Consider the following 21,448-nt stretch of genomic DNA (forward strand, 5'->3'; position numbering starts at 1 on the left):
CTTTAATTTCATTTTGTGCTCACAACCACTCTGTATGTTATGTAAAGAGGGAATGATTCCCATTTTATGGATGCCAAAACAGACTCAGAGAAGTTAGGTGACATACTTAAGGTTATACAGCTGCACCTGGAGTCTCTCAACAACAAAGATCTTTTCCAGAGCCAGTATCCTTCGAGTCTACTTGGGGGGAGAAAATGAGAGCAGGAAAAAACACTCTTCAGTTATTCATTCTTTCATCTCTTTTTTCCTTTTGCCTCCATTCCTCAAAATTTCATTAAGTACTTGCTATAGGTCAGGCTCTGTTGTAGGCACAGTGGCAGAGCAGTAAAGAAAATACAGTCCCTACCTTTATGGAGCCTTTGTTCTGTTGGACTGACAGACAGTAAACAAATAAACACCAGATGATGCCATGTCATAACAGGGCTATGAAGACAAATAGAGCAGAGTCAGGAGTAAGAGAGCTGGCCGGGGGTGAGGGCTTTGGCAAATTCAAGGAATAGAAAAATGACCAGTGTGATTATAACAGAGTGAATGAGGCAGTCAGCAAGGGGAGGGATCACCAGAACAGACTATGATCTCTGAGATGTCAGAGAAGCAAGAGGTGGTAATGGGTGTTGGACTTGATATGGTTTCTTATCAGTCTGGTGGGGGCGTGGGAATCCAGGAATGGGAAGAGTGGGACAGAGAATCATTTCATGCTTGGGATGAGCAGTTCCTCAGGCCCTACAGACGGAATGGAAGCACCTTCCTGAGTCCACTGTAGTCAGGTAGCCTGACCTGGATTCACCCTCAGAGGTTCCTTGAACACAAGTATCATGAATGGCCATTAGCAGACACCGAGGAAAGCAAGCTGGCCTCAGATGGGCTCAGGATGCCTGCCCAGGGCTCTGACACCATGCTGGCTGACCACCACGCCCCTGTGGCCCCTGAACCTCAGGCCAACAAGCTCTAGGGCTGTTCTCTTTCGGCATCTCTTCTTCCTCCCAATGCCTGCACACGAGGCCCTGCTCAGTGCATGCTGGTGGGATGCCACCCTCGCTTCCTCCACCACAGAGAAAGGAAAGTTCCTCGCCCTGGATCTGGGGGGAACCAACTTCCGGGTCCTCCTGGTAAAGATCAGAAGTGGACGACGGTCAGTGCGGATGTACAACAAGATCTTCGCCATCCCCCTGGAGATCATGCAGGGCACGGGCGAGGAGGTAAATGCCGGCCAGGGGTTCACCCTCCGAGGGGCCAGCCTGCTATCCACCCCAGACAGTGCAGGTCCAGCATGCTGCGCTCTCTCTCCCTGCAGCTGTTTGACCACATCGTGCAGTGCATCGCCGACTTCCTGGACTACATGGGCCTCAAGGGAGCCCAGCTGCCTTTAGGCTTCACGTTCTCCTTTCCCTGCAGGCAGACGAGCATTGACAAGGTACGACGGTCCAGCCTGGAGGGCCTCCCTCCTGCACCTGGGGCGTCTCAAGGCAGCTCTGAGTCACCATTCACTTTATTTAGGGGTCTCAGGTTCAGAGCAGCTGGGGAGACATGATCAAGAATTTAGACTATTTAATTTTTTCTATTTACTGTGTTCCATTTTCACTATTACTGTTTTATGGACTGAAATTTGCAAAATGCTTTAGGGTTGTATAAAAGGACACATGGATAAAATTACTGTTAAAAGAGAGGTCAAGGCATGTTATCAAGAGATAAGAGGTAATGACCAGTTAAGGCAAGTTATAACTCTTAGTCTGTAATATTGCATGTGTCTTCCTGGGTGGTCAGTGTAAACAGGGAAACACAGTAGGTTGTAAGGCTTTTATTGTCTGATGAACAAAAGCTTACCAGTGCTTCTGAAGAAATGCATTTCTTTCCTGATATTAGACTCTCAGGAGACATTGATCACATTGACACATATTTTGTTGACACTGAAGAACTTCATGGATGATAATTTTAATAAATTGTTCATAATAATTTAAAAATGCGTATCATATGACTTTTCATGGATAAAAGCACCATTTACCTGCTCAAGAAGAACAGAGTACCCTCTTGCTCTCTAATAGGCTTATGTCAGTCAAACTGTCTGATCTGGTGTAAAAGCAGAACACCACCTTCAATTTACAGAGAGAACCCTGGTCAGCACAGCAAGTCAGGCAGAGAGCTCGTGGCAATGATAAGAATGACACCAAAGATTTAAGACTTTGTCTGATCCAGTCAGTGTCTCCATGATGTACATATTATTTTTGTTTTGTTTATTTTATCATCTTTTATTGTGGTAGAATTTATATAACATTTACCATTTTGACTATTTTTAAGTGTACCTTGTTTTTAAGTATACACTGGTACATTTAAAAAGTACAGCTGTGCTGTGGCATTAAGTACATCACATCATTGTGAACTATCACCACTATCCATCTTCTGAAGTCTTCCATCTTCCCAAACTGAAACTCTATACTCATTAAACAATCTCTCTCCATTTGCCCTTCTCCTAGCCCCTGACAGCCTTTATTTTACTTTCTGTCTCTATGAATTTGACAATCTTAGGTACCTCATCTAAGTAGAATCATAACAGTATTTGTCATTTTGTGACTGGCTTATTTCATTTAGCATAATGTTCTCAAGGGTGATTCACATAGAATTCCATTCCTTTTTAAAGCTGAATGTTATTTTATTGTATGTTTACATGCTATTTTTAATTACCATTTTGTAGTTAAGAAAAGCAGAGGCACAGAGAAGTTAAGTTGTCCAGGTTACCATGTCTATAAACAGTGGTGGAGGGGTCAGTCCAGGACACTGACCTGAGAGCCCAGGTTCTTGCACTTTGCACTCAGGACCTGGAACCCAGTGTTTTTGGACCATTCGGCTGTAATACCCAGTATACTTACATATATATATGTAATTAAGACCAAAAAATCAAGAAATAGTACCTACCCTTGTTCTGTGCATTTTATTTTCTATCTGTTTTTCATATGAGGAAATCAAGGTATACAGTCTCATCTAAACAGCAGTTGCAAAACCAGAACTGAAACAGAACTCTCCAGGGCTCTGAGAATGCCATGAAAACCCACTCACCAGGCTTACCTCTCACTCCTAATCATTCAGAGACAGGAAGAGGGGTTCAGAAGGTGAAATTATCTGGTAATATGGCTAGATCTCTCAAAATTAAAAATGCTAGAATGCTAAGAGCCATAAGACCCATTTCTCAAGATTAATGAACAAGGATGTTCACTACACCATCACTTTTTAATAATGAAAAATTAGAAATAACCCAAATGCCTGGCAATGGAAAATGACAAATAAAAAATGGAAATAAATTTTCATTTCCCCTAAAATGAAAAATGACTAAATATAGTATATCACTCATATGAGATTACTGGATTTTTATTTAACAAACACGTACATAGTGCTTGTTTGGTGCCTGATGTAATACTAAATGCTTCACAGACATTAGCTACCCAGTCAGGAGGCCAACAGAGTGCAATGGTTTGAGAGCATGGGTCTGGAACCAGATTGCCTCAGTTTGCATCTTGGCTTCTCCACACTTACTGGCTGTATGGCCTTGGGTGAATGATTTAACCTCTCTGCACCTTTTACTTCCTTACTTGAAAAATAGGGATTAAAATAGTACTCATACGTATGTTTTGTGGATTTTAAAATTTCTATGCAGTTATACTTGAGGAGTATTTTCCATTTTAACTGACCAGCAATGGTATAAAAGATATATTACTGAATGAGAAAAACAAGGGCTTCATAGGTGGCTCAGAGGAAAGAATCTGCCTGACAATGCAGGAGACACAGGAGACATGGTTTCGATCCCTGGGTTGGGAAGATCCCCTGGAGAAGGAAATGGCAACCCACTCCAGTATTCTTACCTGGGAAATCCCATGGACAGAGGAGCCTGGTGGGCTACAGTTTATGGATAAAGACAAATTGCAATAGTCCACACACAGTATGAATTTGAAAGCGTACATAAATAGAAAAAAAATCTGTAAGGATTCATTATCAGGCTGATAATAGAGGTTACCTCCCACATTTAGGGAGATGGGGAGTTAGAGGAGACTTTGTTGTTATCAATAGCACTGAGTTCTTACAAAGGTAATGCATTCTTGTATTACTACTGCCGTTAAAAATTAATACACATGGAAATGGAAGTCGGGGGTGGGGAGGGGAGAGCCACGTGCAGCTGTCCATGGTCCTGAGTGGTCCACAGGCGCCAGTACACAGCTGCTCCTCCTGCCTTGGGCCACTGGGCCTCCAGGCCTCCCTCCCAGCAGTTCTGACAGGTTCATGAAGACATAACTAAGAAGGAAGGGAGACCAGTGGAGAGCTTGGAGCAAAGACACCAATGGCTGAGGAGAAAAAAAAACTTTCTTTAAAAATAATTGAAATGTAGTTGAGTTACAATACTATACTAGTTTCAGGTATATAACATAATAGTTTGATATTTTTATAGGTTGTATTCTATACAAAATTATTGTAAAATACTGACTATATTCTCTTGCAGTACATTGCATCCTTGTAACTTATTTATTTTGTACCTAGTAATTTATATCTTTAAATCCCTTTTACCTATTTTGCCCCTCTCCTCACCCCTCTTCATTTAGGTAACCAGTAGTTTTTCAAAAAAGAGAGACTTTAAAAAAATATGATTTGGTATAATTGCAACTAATTAGAAAGGTTTTTCAACTGGGGTTGAATCTCTAAGTTTCTACACATATTCACCAGGAAAGGAGCAAGGAAGCCCAGCTTCCCAAGGACTGTGGAGAGAAGGGGGGAGCCCAGAGCTGAGGGCCTCAGGGTGAGGTGGCCATTCATGCCCTGGGGTTGGGGGTGCTGCCATTAGAGTTTCTGGCCATCTCTCCTATCCCAGCCACTCTCCTGGCCTAGACACCCCAGCTTTCCCTGCATTCACCCACCCCCAGCTCTAGGCTATGGAGTTTGAGGCTAGATACCTCTTGCTTCTGGCCAACAGTGTAACCATCTTTTTAAAAACTAGATATACTTCTTCTTGGTATTATAAAAAGTTAGACATATTGATTTTAGGAAAATTGGAAAATATGGACAAGCAAAAAGGAGAGACCGAAAGGTACCTGTAATCTTACATCTAAAGAGAATCACTGCCAACCCTCTGGTGTATGCATTGTTCCAGACCTTCTTCCAGATTTGAGTGTGTGTGTGTGTGTGGTTTTTAGAAGAATAATAGAATAGTTCACCATCTGTATTTGTTTAATGTGAGCTCACCTAACAGTGTATGGTAAACATCTTCCTCTAACGGCTAACATTCTCTTAAAATTTTATGTTTTTGTGGCTCTAGAGCATTTCCTATATTGATATACAATGATAGATCCATATTGTTGGAAAGACGGAATGTGTGTGTGTGTGTGTGTGTCTGTTATTTACTCAGTTGTGTCTGACTCTTTGCGACCCCATGAACTGTAGTCCACCGGGCTCCTCTGTCCGTGGAATTTTCCAGGCAAGAATACTGGAGTGGGTTGCCATTTCCTTCTCCAGGGGATTCTCCCAACCCAGGGATCAAACCCACATCTCTTGCATTGCAGGCAGATTCTTTGCTGCCTTAGCCACCCATTTTCCCTGTGAAACCATGCTTTGATGAACGTTTTGTAGCTTTATCTTTGATCATGAAGATGTGATTGATTGGATAAATCAGCAGTGGTCTTTGTTCTGTGCAGTCATGGCCAGGGAACGTGAGTTGATGTAAATTTCTGCGATTATTCCACCCAGCAGTAGACCTTGTCTGAGCATGCTTCGTGGTGCCTCTGGGTTCAGTGTTAGGGATCCAGATGGAAGCACAGTGAAAAGCATTTGGCCAGCAGTTAGCTGTAGTCCCCTGCTTCTATTTGATGCTGAGGTGGTGCAGTGGTTCCAGCAAACTATTGCTCAAATGAATCTGCCTTCCTTTCTTTCAGGGAACACTCATTGAGTGGACCAAAGGCTTCAAAGCTACTGACTGTGAAGGGGAAGATGTGGTGGATATGCTCAGGGAGGCCATCAAGAGGAGAAATGTATGATATGGTGTTGAAGTGCATACCTGACCTTGTCCCTTCCCCAAGGCCCCTGTGCTGTGTCATCAGACACCAGCCCTGTGACTCTGGCCTCTGCCCACCTCAGTCTGATGTGCCCCTCTTGAGACTGTTTGGCCTGCACATCCTACTTACAGTAGAGCTCTCTTCCTTTGCAGGAATTTGACCTGGACATAGTTGCAGTTGTGAATGACACAGTGGGGACCATGATGACCTGTGGCTATGAAGATCGAAATTGTGAGGTTGGCCTGATTGCAGGTGAGTGATCAGGCATGTCCCATTGGCCTGCTCCCATCTGATCTTTTGGAAGTTTCCTTTTAACATACTGAGGGGCAGGGGGCCATTATTCCTTTACATAGGGGCTCTGAAGCCAGCTTTGTCCATGGCTGAGATGAAGTTAACATTGGGATTTCAGGTCTCCTAATTCCCAAGTCTTTACTTAGTATCTTTTTCCCTAAGGGTTCTAAACCAAGATTGTCTTTTCTGTTGAGGAAGAAGAATAACTTGGAAAGAGGGAACTTTCACATTTGGGCCTTGGGGCAGATTTTACTGGGTGGAGGGAGACCACAGTTGGATCATGTTGGTTGGCCTGGAGCTGAGAGAGCTAGATTTTCATTCCAGCTCCAACTTGTACCTCCTCTGTTCTCTGACTTCTTCTGGCTGTCAGAAGGTGCACAGGATGGGGAAGAGTTGGAAAGAAACCTAGGAGAGGAGCAGGGAGTGGCCCAAGTTATGATACAGGCATTTTAGGAGTCTTCTGGAAAAGTCTGGCAGTGATTAAGGCAAGGGTAGATTCCAGGGGGATGACTGTAAGTGGTGAGGAGACAGGTGCATTTGAACAGGTGGAGACAGGGGCGGTGGGCATTCCAAGTGACAGGCACTGGTTAAGTAATCATAGAATCTGAGAAAGTTGTTCCAGCTGGTTGTCTGGGTTTCCTGAGGGTAAGTAGTACATAGCACACGGAGATGGGGATATATTGAGATGTCTTCAGTGCCAAGGAGAGGTTTCATCTCACTCTAAACCTCACCTGCTTTGTGACCTTGGGCAGGTTGCTTATTCTGTCTGGACTTAAGCTTCCTCATCCAGGGGAAGGGTTGGGCTAGATCTGGGAGGTCAAAGAGGTGAGATTTGTTTGACTGAAGATGATAATTGCCTGGACTGTTGTCTTGAGAATAGTTCTGAGACCAGGTCATGGACAAAGGAGAACAGGGTGGCGTTCAGATACCAAGTGTCTGCTTATCCAAGACTAGATGGTTCCTCGTGGTCCGTTCCAGCTCTGCTAACTCTGTGACTACTTGGAGCTCACTTTGTGTGCCTGTGGCTTATCAATAATGAGGAGGGTGAGGAGGAGGATAATGGTATCACAGGTTCGAATTCTATGTGGAGGAAACTTACATCATCTCATTTTTTCCTTGATAACAAATCTATAAGACAGGTGTTAGTTTCTTTTGACAGATGAAATTGGATCTATGAAAGATGAAATACTTGCCTGTAGTCACCCAACTATAAATATAAAGCTGAAGTCCACACCCAGTTGTATCTGACTCCAAACCTAAATTCCTATCTTCTGTACCCTGCTGGCTCTTTAAGACCTAGTGGTATCTTCTGAAGACTAAAGTCCCTTCATGATTCCTTCCAGGAACAGGCAGCAACATGTGCTACATGGAGGAAATGAGAAACATTGAACTGGTGGAAGGGGATGAAGGGAAAATGTGCATTAATACCGAGTGGGGAGGATTTGGAGATAATGGCTGCCTAGATGATATCCAGACCCAATATGACAAGGAGGTGGATGAGGGGTCCTTGAATCCTGGCAAACAGAGGTGAGAAGAGGGTGTGTGGACATTTCTGTAAGTTGTCCAACTTCAGCAGATCTATGGGGGTGCCCTTTTCATATTACAGATATGTGTATAGTTTGTATATTTATGACAACTCTTTGTCAGATGTCAGTGAAGTGTCTAATTTGAACAAAAGCAAAGGTGGCCCAGTGGTAAAGAATCCTCGTGCAATGCAAGAGACGCAAGAGACACAGGTTCTATCCCTGGGTCAGGAAGATTCCCTAGAGAAGGAAATGGCAACCCACTCCAGTATTCTTGCCTGGGAAATCCCATGGACAGAGGAACCTGACAGGTTACAGCCCCTGGGGTCACAAAGAGTCTGACACAACTAGAGCATGGACACAGAAGCAGCAAAATGTTATGATAAGTTTGCAACAAACAGAAAGTGTACCTTTTTCTAATTACTATAACGTTACCATAAGGTCTAGAGGTGGCTTTGGAAATGAGGCCGAGGTTGTCAGGAAGTCTATTCACTGTGGCCTTGATGTCACACGGCAAGGGCATGGTGGGCCTCTCAAGATGGGTTTCTGGTAAGTCCTGTTTAGAGGTCGATATCCTCAATCCTTCAAGAGCAGGCTGCCAGATTGCTGACCTCTGTGGTTCTGGGGTTGGGGAAGTAACTGCAAGTGAAGGATGGGAATCCTGGTTCTCAGCCATGACCTCATGTCCCAGCATGGGTCACAATCACTTGTAAGGGTTATTCCAATTGCTAACCATACTAAAAATACTGACAACAATGAATGGTTAAAAAAATAAACAGAAAACAGAATACATTTTCATTTGCATTCTCATATAGCTTCTTTAGTCAGAGAGAAAGGGTTAGAGCTAGCATGGGGGGAACTGATTATTAGCCTGGGCCCGTCTATTTCTGTAGGAGTTGGCATACTTTTTCTGTAAAGGTTCGGAGAGTAAATGTTTTACTTTCAGACCATGTGGTCTTTGTCACGACTAAGCTCAGTGTCTTTCTATATAAAATAAGATAAAGATATAGATTTACTGTGAGAAAATATCCAAGTGGAAAAGTTGAGCTAGGAAATATGATGGGATGCCTGGGTCTCAGACGCCTTGCTGACTATTCAACTGAGAACACTCAGTAGGAAGAGGCTTGGCAAGACCAAGGCCAGCCCTGGTGGTCCCACATCTTCCTTTGGCTCTAATCTTTGTAGCTGGGAGGCGGGTGAGTTACTGTAAGCCCAGCTGAACCAGGGGCCTAAATCACAAGGGACCTGAATTCCAAGTTGGGGCATCCAAGTTTTGTGTCTGAATCTGTTGGAGGTCCTCGTTTCTGGAGTGAAGAGTGTTAGGGGGCAACATACTTGGGTTTACTTTGCTGTCCCCATTGTTTGTCTGAGTATTGGTTCCTTAGACTGATGAAATCCTGAGCAGTTAAGAGAACGAAAGTCGAGCATGTAAGTCTCAGGCACACTCGGATTTTCACTTGATCCTGCAGGCAGTGGGAGTCCAGTTGCACCTCATTGTTATTGATACTGTCACACATACCTGGGCAGAGTGCCTGGTCAGTGCCTGTTGATTGTAGAGCTTCTTTTTCTCTTGCACCTTCCATCATGGAGCTCACAGCCTGGTAGGAAGAGGGAAGGGAGCTAACATTTTGAACCATGCATGGTGTGTGTATACAGTTCAAATGTGTTATCTCATGGAACAGAAGCTCTGGTGGAGATTTTTTCAAATACAAAGCCAAGGTAAACTAGCTTTGGGGCCAGAAAAGGGACTTATTTTAGCTTCGGGTCTACCGTGCACCAGATGCGTGGCTCCCAACAGCCTTGTGGGGTCAGTGATTTGCTCCCTGTTTCATAGATGATGGCTTATAGTCCTTACTCAGGTCATGCAGCTAATACGTGGCAGAGCTGGAACTTGACTTCTGCTCAACATGTCTCCAAAGCTTGGCCTTCCCACATCATACTGTCTCTTGCATGCACTTATCTGGGCCTGCTGCCCACTCCACCCCACTGTGACCCAGGCAGCTAGTGGATGCCAGTGGCACGCCTTCCATGCTCTGACATGTGATCCTCTTGGGAACCACTCACCAGCACTGGTTTTCCTGCCACACCAACCTTGTCTCTCTTTCTCTCAACAGATACGAGAAAATGACCAGTGGGATGTACCTGGGGGAGATTGTGCGGCAGATCCTGATCGACTTGACCAAGCAGGGTCTCCTCTTCCGCGGCCAGATTTCAGAACGTCTCCGTACCAGGGGCATCTTTGAAACCAAGTTCTTGTCTCAGATCGAAAGGTGACTCGTGGTCAATTTCACCCGCTTGATGTAAAAGGTCCTATATTGGGACATGCTGCTGTATCACCAGGCTCCAGCAGATTTGAAATTTAAAAATAGAGAGTAAGGGCCTGGCTGGGCAGAGGGTTGCCTCATGGGGCTGCTCCCACTCTCCAGTTACATCAGTACTACAGCACCCAGCTGAGGAGCCAGAAGCTTGTCTGGGCCCCTAGATTCCTAAATGGTTACAGAAGAGTTAGGTTAGGTTAAAAAATGATCCTCTTCTGGGACTTCCCTGGTGGTCTGGTGGCTAAGCCTCTGTGCTCCCAGTGCAAGGAGCCTGGGTTCCATCCCTGGTCAGGAAAATAGATCCCACAAGCTGCAACTAAAACCTGGTGCAGCCAAATAAATAATAAAAAAATGATCCTCTTTTGATTCTGAAAAGATGATGTGCTCATACTTTATTCTGTCACCCCCTTTCTGGGGGTGACAGACCTTCTAGAATCTCAGCTTCTAAGGCATCCTGCTCCAACCTTGCCTCTGCTGGGACCATTTCTTCTCCTGCTCAGGCACCTAGGGATGGGGGGCTGGGAGTCCTGGGGAGCAGGTTCCAGGGCCCCAGCAACAGGTCTTGACATCCTGCTCTGCTTGCTGGCAGCGACCGGCTGGCCCTCCTCCAGGTCAGGAGGATCCTGCAGCAGCTCGGCCTGGACAGCACGTGTGAGGACAGCATCGTGGTGAAGGAGGTGTGCGGTGCTGTGTCCCGGCGGGCCGCCCAGCTTTATGGTGCCGGCCTGGCTGCCATCGTGGAGAAGAGGAGGGAAGACCAGGGACTTGAGCACATGAGGATCACCGTGGGCGTGGACGGCACCCTGTACAAGCTGCACCCGCAGTGAGTGCCCCAGAGACTCAGGGCTGGGGGCTGAGGCTGACTGTGGACCCCTTTGGGGCTGACAGACAAAGTGGCTCTGCTTCCTAGTGCTATGATGTGGGAATGTTCACCACCCTCCCCAAACCCCAGGCTCCTCATCTGTATCAGGCAGGCAGAAATAATCTACATCAGGGGCCTGCATGAGGATTGGGTGAGTTCATACATGTAAAGTGTTTTACACAGCCCTTGGGTGGTGCTAGTGGAACCCGCCTGCCAATGCAGGAGACATAAGAGACATGGGTTCGATTTGTGGGTCAGAAAGATCCCCAGAGGAGGGCACGGCAACAGTATTCTTGCCTGTAGTATTCTTGCCCACTCCAGTATTCTTGCCTGGAGAATCCCATGGATGGAGGAGCCTGGCAGGCTGCAGTCCATGGAGTCGATAAGAGTCAGACGTGACTGAAACACGTTAGCACACACGCAGTAAATACAGGTGGTTATCATTAACACAGTCCAAAGTGACCTCACAGGGAGCAATGAGAACTGAGTATTTTGCACACCACAGAGAGTGTGTCAAGTATGAGCTCAGAATCAGCAGGCAGAAGGATGAAGAGTGAATTTGAATCCTGGCTCCACTGCTTAGAAGCTGGGAGGCCCAAGGCCAGTTTCTTACCCTCTTTGACCCTAGTTCTTTATCTGTAAAAGGATGATAAAAAGCATACCGACCTCATAGGTTGTCAGGAGAATTCAGTTAAATAGTGTCTGTAGACTATGTGACATATTACGAAGATGGCAATGATGGCAGTTTTTATTTTTATTTAATGTTTCACATTTTACCTTGGTAGATGAAGAAAGGTTTTAGCCAGCTTGTAAAAATTTCTAATCATGCTGAAATATATAGATAAACATATTATTACTGTAGTCCTTGATGCTTAGCCCTTCCTATGATGCTGACTAATTATCCAGGATAACTGACTGATTTGTTTTCTTGATTCTTCCCTTGAAGTCACAGATTTTTGCTGTGATTCCTGCAAGCCTCTTCCTTTGAACCAATACCTGACCAAAGGACAAAAACCATATAATCATTTCAATAGGTGCAGATCAAACTTTTGATAAAATCTAGCACAACAGACTGGTTCCAAATAGGAAAAGGAGTATGTCAAGGCTGTATATTGTCACCCTGCTTATTTGACTCATATGCAGAGTACATCATGAGAAATGCTGGGCTGGATGAAGCACCAGTTGGAATCAAGATTGCTGGGAGAAATATCAATAACCTCACATATGCAGATGACACCACACTTATGGCAGAAAGCAAAGAAGAACTAAAGAACTTCTTGATGAAAGTGAAAGAGGAGAGTGAAAAAGTTGGCTTAAAGCTCAATATTCAGAAAACTAAGATCATGGCGTCTGGTCCCATCACTTAATGGCAAATAGATGGGGAAACAGTGAGAGACTTTATTTTTTTGGGTTCCAAAATCACTGCAGATGGTGACTGCAGCCATGAAATTAAAAGACTTTTGCTCCTTGGAAGAAAAGTTATGACCAACTTAGACATCATATTATAAAGCAGAGACATTACTTTGCCAAAAAAGGTCTGTCTAGTCAAAGCTATGGTTTTTCCAATAGTCATATATGGATGTGAGAGTTGGACTATTAAGAAAGCTGAGCACTGAAGAATTCATGCTTTTGAACTGTGGTGTTGGAGAAGACTGTTGTGAGTCCCTTGGACTGCAAGGCGATCCAACCAGTCCATCCTAAAGGAGATCAGTCCTGGGTGTTCATTGGAAGGACTGATGCTAAAGCTGAAACTCCAGTACTTTGGCCACCTGATGTGAAGCACTGACTCATTTGAAAAGACCCTGATGCTGGGAAAGATTGAAGGCAGAAAGAGAAGGGGACGGCAGAGGATAAGATAGTTGGATGGCATCACTGACTCAATGGACATAAGTTTGAGTAAACTCTGGGAGTTAGTGATGGACAGGGAAGCCTGGCTTGCTGCAGTCCATGGGGTCGCAAAGAGTCGGACACAACTGAGCGACTGAATTGAGCACCTTTTATGATAAGAGCACTCAACAAACTAAGAATAAAGGAACTCCTTCAACCTGATAAAAGCATCTGTGAAAAACCCGCAGTTGATGCTTACTGGGGAAGCACTTCCCATACTTACTGGGAAGCACTGGATGGATGATTTCACCTTAAAGTCAGGAACAAGACAAGGATGTCCACTCTTACCACTGTTCTTCAACATTGTGCTGTTTCTAACACTGCCTACAGATGATTGTGTGGTTTTTGTCTCTCAGTCAAGTCTTTATTTAAGGGAGAGGCTTATAGGATCCAGATCAAAAAATTATGTGACCTCAAAGGGAGAATCAAGTGTAAGTCTAGACAGGCAATTAGGCAAGAAAAAGAACTAAAAGGCATCCATATTGGAAAAACAAAACTACAACTATCTTTGTTTGCACATGACATGATATTGTATATAGAAATCCTAAGGAATCCACGAAAAACTTTTGGAACTAAGAAACAAATTCAGTCAAGTTTCAGGACATAAGATCAGTATACAAAAATCAACTGCATTTCTATGCATTAACAATGAATAATCTGAAAATGAAATTAAGAAAACAATCCCATTGAAATAGCATCAAAAAGAATAAAATACTTAACAGTAAATTAACAAAAGAGGTATAAGACTTGTACACTGAAAACTACAAAACATTGTTGAAATTAAGAAAGGCCTAAATAATTGGAAAAATATCCTATACTAGTGGGTTGCAAGGCTTAAGGTTATTAAGGGAAAAATTTACCATCTTTTTGTCTAACTGAAGTATAATTGACATGCAATATTATATTAGTTTTAGGTATACAACATAATTATTTGATATTTATATACATTGCAAATTGATCACCACCATAAGTCTAGTAACCATCTGTCACTGTATAAAGTTACTGCAATATTATTGACTATATTTTCTATGCTGTATATTATATCCCACTGACTTACTTATTTTATAACTGAAAGTTTATACCTCTTAATCCTCTTTACCTGTTTTGCCTGATCCTCTAGTCCCCTCCCTTCTGACGACCACCAGTAGTTTGTTCTCTGTATCTGTAGCTCTGTTTTATTTTGTTTTTTCACATATAAGTGAAATCATGCTGTATGTCTTTCTTTGTTTGACTTACTTCACTTAGCATAATTCCCTCTAGATCCATTCATCTTTTTGCAAATGGCAAGATTTCATCCTTTTTATAACTAATATACTGTTGTGTGTATATGTGTATGTGTATCATAGTTCTTTATCCATTCATCTATTGATGGACAATTGAGTTGCTTCCATATTTTGGCTGTTGTAAATAATGCTGCAATGACCATAGGAATACATGTAGCTTTTCTATTTAGTGTTTTGTTTTCTTTGGTTGAATACCCAGAAGTGGAATTAGTGGGTCATGTGCTGGTTCTACTTTTAAATTTTTGAAGACCCTCCATGCTGTTTTCTATAATGGCTATGCAAGTTTACAGTCTCACCATCAACTGATGACTGATGAATGGATAAACAAAATGTGGCACATCTGTACAATGGAACGTTACTCATAAAAAGGCATGAACTACTGATACATGCCACAACTAAGTGCCAATGATGTTTTCCCTTTCTCTTTCTATAGCTTTTCTCGGATACTGCGGGAAACTGTGAAAGAACTAGCTCCTCAATGTGATGTGATGTTCATGCTGTCAGAAGACGGGAGTGGGAAGGGAGCAGCTCTGATCACTGCTGTGGCCAAGAGGCTACAGCAGGCACAGAGGGAGCACTAGGAAGCCCCTGGGGTTGGGCCTGGTGTTCTTTGGCTACTGACCAGCCTTTCCTCTGGCAGATGTCGAGACCAACACGCAAGCTTCTGGCTGGCTTCACCTTCTGGATGATCAAAAGAGAACCCCAGGTTCTTGGGTACTCTTAGAATTTTGTTACTGGCTTTCAACGGCATTAAATGACTCTCTATTTGCCATCTTTGTACCAAAGATGGGCCAACTTGTAAAAACCAAAGCACTGGTCCCGAGAGGTTCCGTTTCAGCAAATTTCTCAATTGAGAGCTGAGCTGTTAATTTTCTGTGGCTTAGGGTCCTGTGACTGCTGGACTTGGAAGCAAACACACAATCTGCCCAGGTGGCTTGGCTGGCTGACTTCCTTATGGGAATGCTTCAGTCATGGCTTGTAGCAGATTGGGCCATCTACTGGGAATGCACATTTCAGAGGGATAGGGGCTCACGTAATCACCTGGAGATCTACTCTAACTTGTCATGTTGACTTCAAGCATGAAGTGAGAACAAAACTTTGGAGTATTCAGTCCCAGGAAGAAACATTGATTGCCAGGGATCCCAGAGGAAACTCTTCACGCCTAAAGTGAGTTATATCAGCTCCCTGTAGGATTTCTTTCTCAATACATGTGAGTGACAGAGAGGGTGCTGTTCGGGGCACCTGTTAGTCATTTTACAGGTGGTTTGTGCCACTGCTAATGATAGCTTTATAAAGGACTATCAGGTATATGAAATCCAGTAAATAAAAAAATATTTGATTTCCCAAGAATCTTTGAATGAAGTTTTAATATTTCATCTGGGAATGACATGATTTCATCCCTTGGGAACTCCATGCTCTGTTGGTGGAAGAAGAGACACATAGAGTCAGAAGTTGTGGTTTAAACTTTAAACCTCTTACCAACAAGGAGAAAATATATGGACTATTTTCTATAATATCTTCAACAAATTATCTGAATTTGATTTGAATGAATACTTCCTGTGACCAGGGCATTTACCACATGATCCTACAGCTCTTGCTTTGGAACAGCAGGAGTTGACCAGAAGAACTTTCACCTTCCAAACTGACCCCTACCTCTCTGGAACTCGGCCCCTCCTACATGCTCCATCTGTCTATTCTACCCTCCAGAACTAAGAGGAATTGGCCTGTCCTTGACCTTTTTCCCACTGGATGTCCTCTCTCTTTTTCTTTCTATTCATTTAATTCCCCGCTCCCATTCTCTAAACCACCTGTAACCTTCTACCTTATCACAGAGTTAACTGTACACATTTCTTATCAGGCCTGGTAGATTGTAAGTGCTTTGTTAGATACATTTTTGTTCTGGCCCAGTGAACCCAGCACTGTGCTATTCCTATTAAATATTTCCTAGATAGAAGCATGATTGAAATAAAGTCTTCCAAGAAATTTTTCTTAGAATAAGTGTTGGCCATTATCATGGGTAACAAACTGAATAGAATGATATTTGATATTCCAGACCATGCAGATTGATTTATTTCATGTACTTAATGGTGCTAAATTGTCTTCATTTGCTAAAGCAGGACTTTCAAACAGATAGAACGGAGGAGGCTGGAGGGAGGGTAAGAGAGAGTTCAGTTGAGGCTTGGGGACAGATGAGGGAGTTCCCTAGGAAATATGTTTTTCACACATTTATGAAATAGGTATGGAGATACTGTTGTGGACAGGTTTTAGATTTACGAAAATGAACTTTTTTTTTTTGCATTGGCATTATACCTCTCTTCAAGGATGTTGTGTGTGTTTGTTAAAGTTATCTTTTTGCATTTTGAGGTTATGCCTCCTTGGGGAAATGTTTCACCTTAACAGATTTTACTTAGTTAGCCCCAGACCTTGTTGTCCTTATTATCCTTTCCCCAGGTCTGCTATTCCTAAGATACCCCCAGCTCCAAGTCCCTTTCTCTCCTGATTCTGCTGGAGTCTCTCCCTTTGCCATCCTGCCTGGATGGATGACCTGGCCCAGAGATTCAGGGATCTGTACCACCACCTTCTCCCACCCCTGGTCTTTCAGCACATGTTTGGCAGATTCGAAGTCACCTGGCCTACTTGTCTCTCGGGTTGGTTTCTTGCAAGAAAGAGAAGCCCCAAGGTATCTAGGCAACATTCTGACTACTTATAGCATCATAGAATCCTTGAACCAAAACGGAACTACAGAGAGGGCAGATACCCTTTCTGTCGTCTTTGAACCGGCCAGCCCCAGAAACACCCGGGGCAATGGAGGGCTAACCTCTCACAGTTTACTAGGCAGGACCAGCAACCACACAACAAGGTAAACTGTCCTCACGCACACCCCACAGGCTTGTCCTCTTAGAACAGGCATTGTTGTCTATGTTTTCTACCTCTGTGGTGACTCTCCCAGCCACCTTTTGTCCAGAAACAACTGATGAATATAAGTGTAAGAACTAGAGTTTCCCCGTGACTATGACCCCAGAACAAATGGGATCATTCCCACTCTCTCTCTTCAGAAATCTTGTTTTCTCTCCTCTCCATCAGACGGAATGGGTGCTCCATGAGAATAAGGAGTTGGGTTTCATTTTTCTTGTTGTCCCCAGAGCCTACCCCAGTGGCTGGCATTGAGTACCGCTGGACAGTTCTCTAAACGAACAAATGAATGAATGCTCAAACAAGCATGTGAATGAATTTTTGCTCTCCTTTGAATCACTCCATTCTTCTACCCCACCCAATGGGACTTGAGCCTTACACAAAATAGATACTCTATAAATGATAGCTCAACAAATGCTGAGCCCTGTTCTAGGCACTGAGGAGCCAAGGAATGTAAGGTACCATTCCTGCTTCGTGAGGACTCACAGGCTACCAGGGAAGGAAAGGTATATTATTTATATATGATACAATATGGTATATTATACAAATAGGTATATTATATATATATATGATACAATAGGGTGAACAGGAACAGGGTGAACAGGAACAAGGTGAACGTGCAATTCATGACTGTGTGCTGCATCCTTTAGATCAGGAACTCAGTCTGTGTGTGTGCATGCATGTGTGTGAACGTGACCATTAACCCCTTTGGCAATCATGAGAAATCTATGGGTCCTTTCTCAGCATGTTTTTAAATGCATTAAATACCTAGGATTACAAAGGAAGTCAGTGGTAGTGAATTAGAGTTATTCGAATATTACATTGGTAGTGTATTAATAGACGTGCTTATTGTTAATGCATTCTACGACAAACCTAATAACAATCATAGTCTTCCTGATGAGTGTAAACAGTATTTTGAGACATTTGCAACAAGAGCTCGTATATGAAAATTTCCATGGTTTTCACTGGAGAGAAAGTTACAGGTGCAGGTATTGCTCATATTTGTAATGGAAGGAAAGGCCAAATTTTAATTAGAAATGATTAAAATAAAGTTGAAACCCTTTCCCAAAGAAGTTTATGAACTCCTTGCTTTGAGAGTCATTGCACCCTCCACCCCCCATCCCTCAGCATGGGGTCCAGGTTAATAATCTCTGATAAAAATAGAACTGGTGCTTACTTAGGGATAGCATATTAGATGGCAAAGAGGTAGTATGGTTTGAATTCAGAAGAACTAGACATGCTATTTAAACTTCCTGAGCTTCAACTTCCTCATGTGAGAAAGGAGAATAATATAACAGCCTAACACAGTTGTGTGAGCAATGCAAGCTTAACATGTGGACTTGTGGATAAGCCATAAGCCATTTGTACATGTGAGGTGGTTCTGTTATAGTCGTCATGGTTGTTATGGGCATCTTACCAGTGGTGTGATCAACTCAAATGTCAGCATTAAGGTCCTTCCGAGCCCATTGTCTGGACATATAAATGGCTAATGACTTGGCAACTGAAGCAAATGCATTTCTCACAACCCCTTCCTTCCATCTCTACTGCCTTGTTATTCCCTCTCTTGCCATTTCACAGTTGAAATTCCTAGTGAACTATATTTTATTAGAGAAAGCAGGGGACTTGGGAGAAGTTGGAAAATAAATAATAGAGGAATCTGGTAGCTCATATTTAGGGTGAAGTAAGAGGTGATTAAAGTAAAAGAGTTGGGTTATTTTCTGCTCCAGTCAGGGAAGGAATGAAGCTGGGGAGAAAGTGAAAACACAAAAACTCTTCCAGTTTTTTTTCTTTTATTTTTTGTTTTTCTAATGAGAAGGAGAGAGAGAGAGGAAGAAAGATAGGCTATTGACAACCTTGGGAATCAGCATGGCTTGAGGGATTGACCTCAAGAGCAGGGATGGATTAACAGCACAAGGGACAACTGCAAGGTCTGCAGTTCACGTCATGATCTGTATGTGACCCAGTTCCTATCGAGTCACCTGTGTGTTAACTCTCATGGTCTCAAGTGGCCTTTCACAAGGTATGTTCTAAGTTTAACTGGATATTCCCAAGTTCACTAGTCCCTGGAGTCAGTCACTGTTTCCTTTAACACTTGAATGAAATGGCTTATTTCTCCATACTTATATCCAGATACTGCAGAAAGCTCTGTCCCTCAGCCCTAGTATTTCAGCAGTTCCTAAAAGGAATGCTTATGTCTTCCCATTACTTCTCTAATTCCTGCCTCCAGTTTGCTTCCCACTCATCTCAGCTGATCTCACAATTCCTACAGCTGCTGCCTCTTTGTCTGTTTTGCCTGATCTGTGGGTCTGTCCCTTTTTGATTCCCCAAAACACCATTAACTCAAGGCCAGTGACTGGAACACACTTAGCTAAACATTTGGGGACTGTAGAGGGGGGCTCCATCACAGAATAGGAAACAATTAACTAATTGATGGCATAAGATGGCTGAATAGAAGGACATGTGCTCACTTTCTCCTGCAAGAACTCCAAAACTACAACTTGTTGCTGAACAACCATCAACTGGAGAATGTTGGGTCCCACCAAAAAAAGATACCCCACATCCAAGGGCAAAGGAGTAGCCCCAGCAAGACAGGAGGGGTGAAATCCCATTTAGAATCAAACCCCTTACCCACCAGAGATGCCAGGAGGGCTCAAACAAGCCTTGTGCCCACCAGGACCCAGAGACCCCACAGAGACCGAGCCAGAACTGTGTCTGAGTGTCTTCTGCAAAGGTGCAGGTCAGCAGTGGCCTGCCACAGGGGCAGGGGCTCTGGGTGCAGCAGACCTGGGTATGGCATAAGCCCTCTTGGAGGAGGTCACTATTAACCCCACCATAGAGCTGCCAGAACTCACACAGGACTGGGGAAACAGACTCTTGGAGGGCACAAACAGAACCTTGCGTGCACTAGGACCCAGGAGAAAGGAGCAGTGACCCCACAGGAGACTGACCCAGACTTGCCCGTGAGTGTCCAGGAGTCTCCAGCGGAGGCGTGGGTCGGCGGTGGCCTGCTGCAGGGTCGGGGGCACTGAGTGCAGCAGTGCATGCCTGGGACATTTTGAAAGAAGTTTCCATCATCTTCATTACCTCCATCACAGTTTGGCCTTCGGTCAAACAACAGGGAGAGAACACAGCCTCGCCCATCAAAAGAAAATTGGATTAAAGATTTACTGAGCAAGGCCCCACCCATCAGAACAAGACCCAGTCTCCCCCTCAGTCAGTCTCTCCCATCAGGAAGCTTCCTGTGAACCTCCTATCCTTCTCCATCAGAGGGAAGACAATGAAAACCACAATCACAGAAAACTAACTAAATTGGTCACATGGACCATAGCCTTGTCTAACTCAATGAAACTATGAGCCATGCCATGTAGGGCCACTCAAGACGGATGGATCATGCTGGAGAGTTCTGACAAAACATGCTCCATTGGAGAAGGGAATGGCAAACCACTTCAGTATTCTTGCGTGAGAACCCCATGAACAGCATGAAAAGGCAAAAAAGATAGGACACTGAAAGATTAACTCCCCAGGTCGGTAGTTCCCAAATATGCTACAGGAGATCAGTGGAGAAATAACTCCAGAAAGAATGAAGAGATGGAGCCAAAGCAAAAACAACACCCAGTTGTGGATGTGACTGATGATAGAAGTAAAGCCCAATGCTGTAAAAAACAACATTGCATACGAACCTGGAATGTTAAGTCCATGAATCAAAGCAAACTGGAAGTGGTCAAACAGGAAATGGCAAGAGTGAACATCGACATTTTAGGAATCAGTGAACTAAAATGGACTGGAATAGGCGAATTTAACTCAGATGATCATTAAGATCATGGCATCCGGTCCCATCACTTCATGACAAATAGATAGGGAGACAGTGCAAACAGTGGCTGACTTTATTTTGGAGGGTTCCAAAATCACTGCAGATGGTGACTGCAGCCATGAAATTAAAAGACGCTTGCTCCTTGGAAGGAAAGTTATGACCAACCTAGACAGCATACTAAAAAGCAGAGACATTACTTTGCCAACAAAGGTCCATCTAGTCAAGACTATCGTTTTTCCAGTAGTCATGTATGGATGTGAGAGTTGGACTGTAAAGAAAACTGAGTGCTGAAGAATTGATGCTTTTGAACAGTGGTGTTGGAGAAGACTTGTGAGTCCCTTGGACTGCAAGGAGATCCAACCAGTCCATTCTGAAGGAGATCAGTCCTGGGTGTTCATTGGAGGGACTGATGTTGAAGTTCAAACTCCAAAACTTTGGCCACCTGATGCGAATAACTGACTCATTTGAAAAGACCCTGATGCTGGGAAAGATTGAGGGCAGGAGGAGAAGGGGATGACAAAGGATGAGATGGTT

General features: G+C 43.7%; 1 protein-coding gene across 3 annotated transcripts in view; it reads left to right on the forward strand.

Moving 5' to 3' along the window:
• The window catches only part of HKDC1 (hexokinase domain containing 1), a 41,386-nt gene extending 25,284 nt beyond the window's left edge, over positions 1 to 16,102 (forward strand). For all 3 annotated transcript variants that reach the window (XM_065922488.1, XM_065922489.1, XM_065922490.1), the window contains 8 exons: positions 1,054 to 1,199; positions 1,295 to 1,414; positions 5,907 to 6,002; positions 6,179 to 6,278; positions 7,661 to 7,844; positions 9,955 to 10,110; positions 10,748 to 10,981; positions 14,624 to 16,102. In XM_065922488.1, coding sequence (XP_065778560.1) covers positions 1,054 to 1,199; positions 1,295 to 1,414; positions 5,907 to 6,002; positions 6,179 to 6,278; positions 7,661 to 7,844; positions 9,955 to 10,110; positions 10,748 to 10,981; positions 14,624 to 14,771 — 1,184 coding nt within the window. In that variant the 3' untranslated portion in view covers positions 14,772 to 16,102. The remainder of the gene's footprint in view (positions 1 to 1,053; positions 1,200 to 1,294; positions 1,415 to 5,906; positions 6,003 to 6,178; positions 6,279 to 7,660; positions 7,845 to 9,954; positions 10,111 to 10,747; positions 10,982 to 14,623) is intronic.
• The last annotated feature ends 5,346 nt before the right edge of the window (positions 16,103 to 21,448 follow it).

This window comes from Muntiacus reevesi, chromosome 2, assembly GCF_963930625.1.
Source record: "Muntiacus reevesi chromosome 2, mMunRee1.1, whole genome shotgun sequence".
In the NCBI taxonomy this organism is placed as follows: Eukaryota; Metazoa; Chordata; class Mammalia; order Artiodactyla; family Cervidae; genus Muntiacus; species Muntiacus reevesi.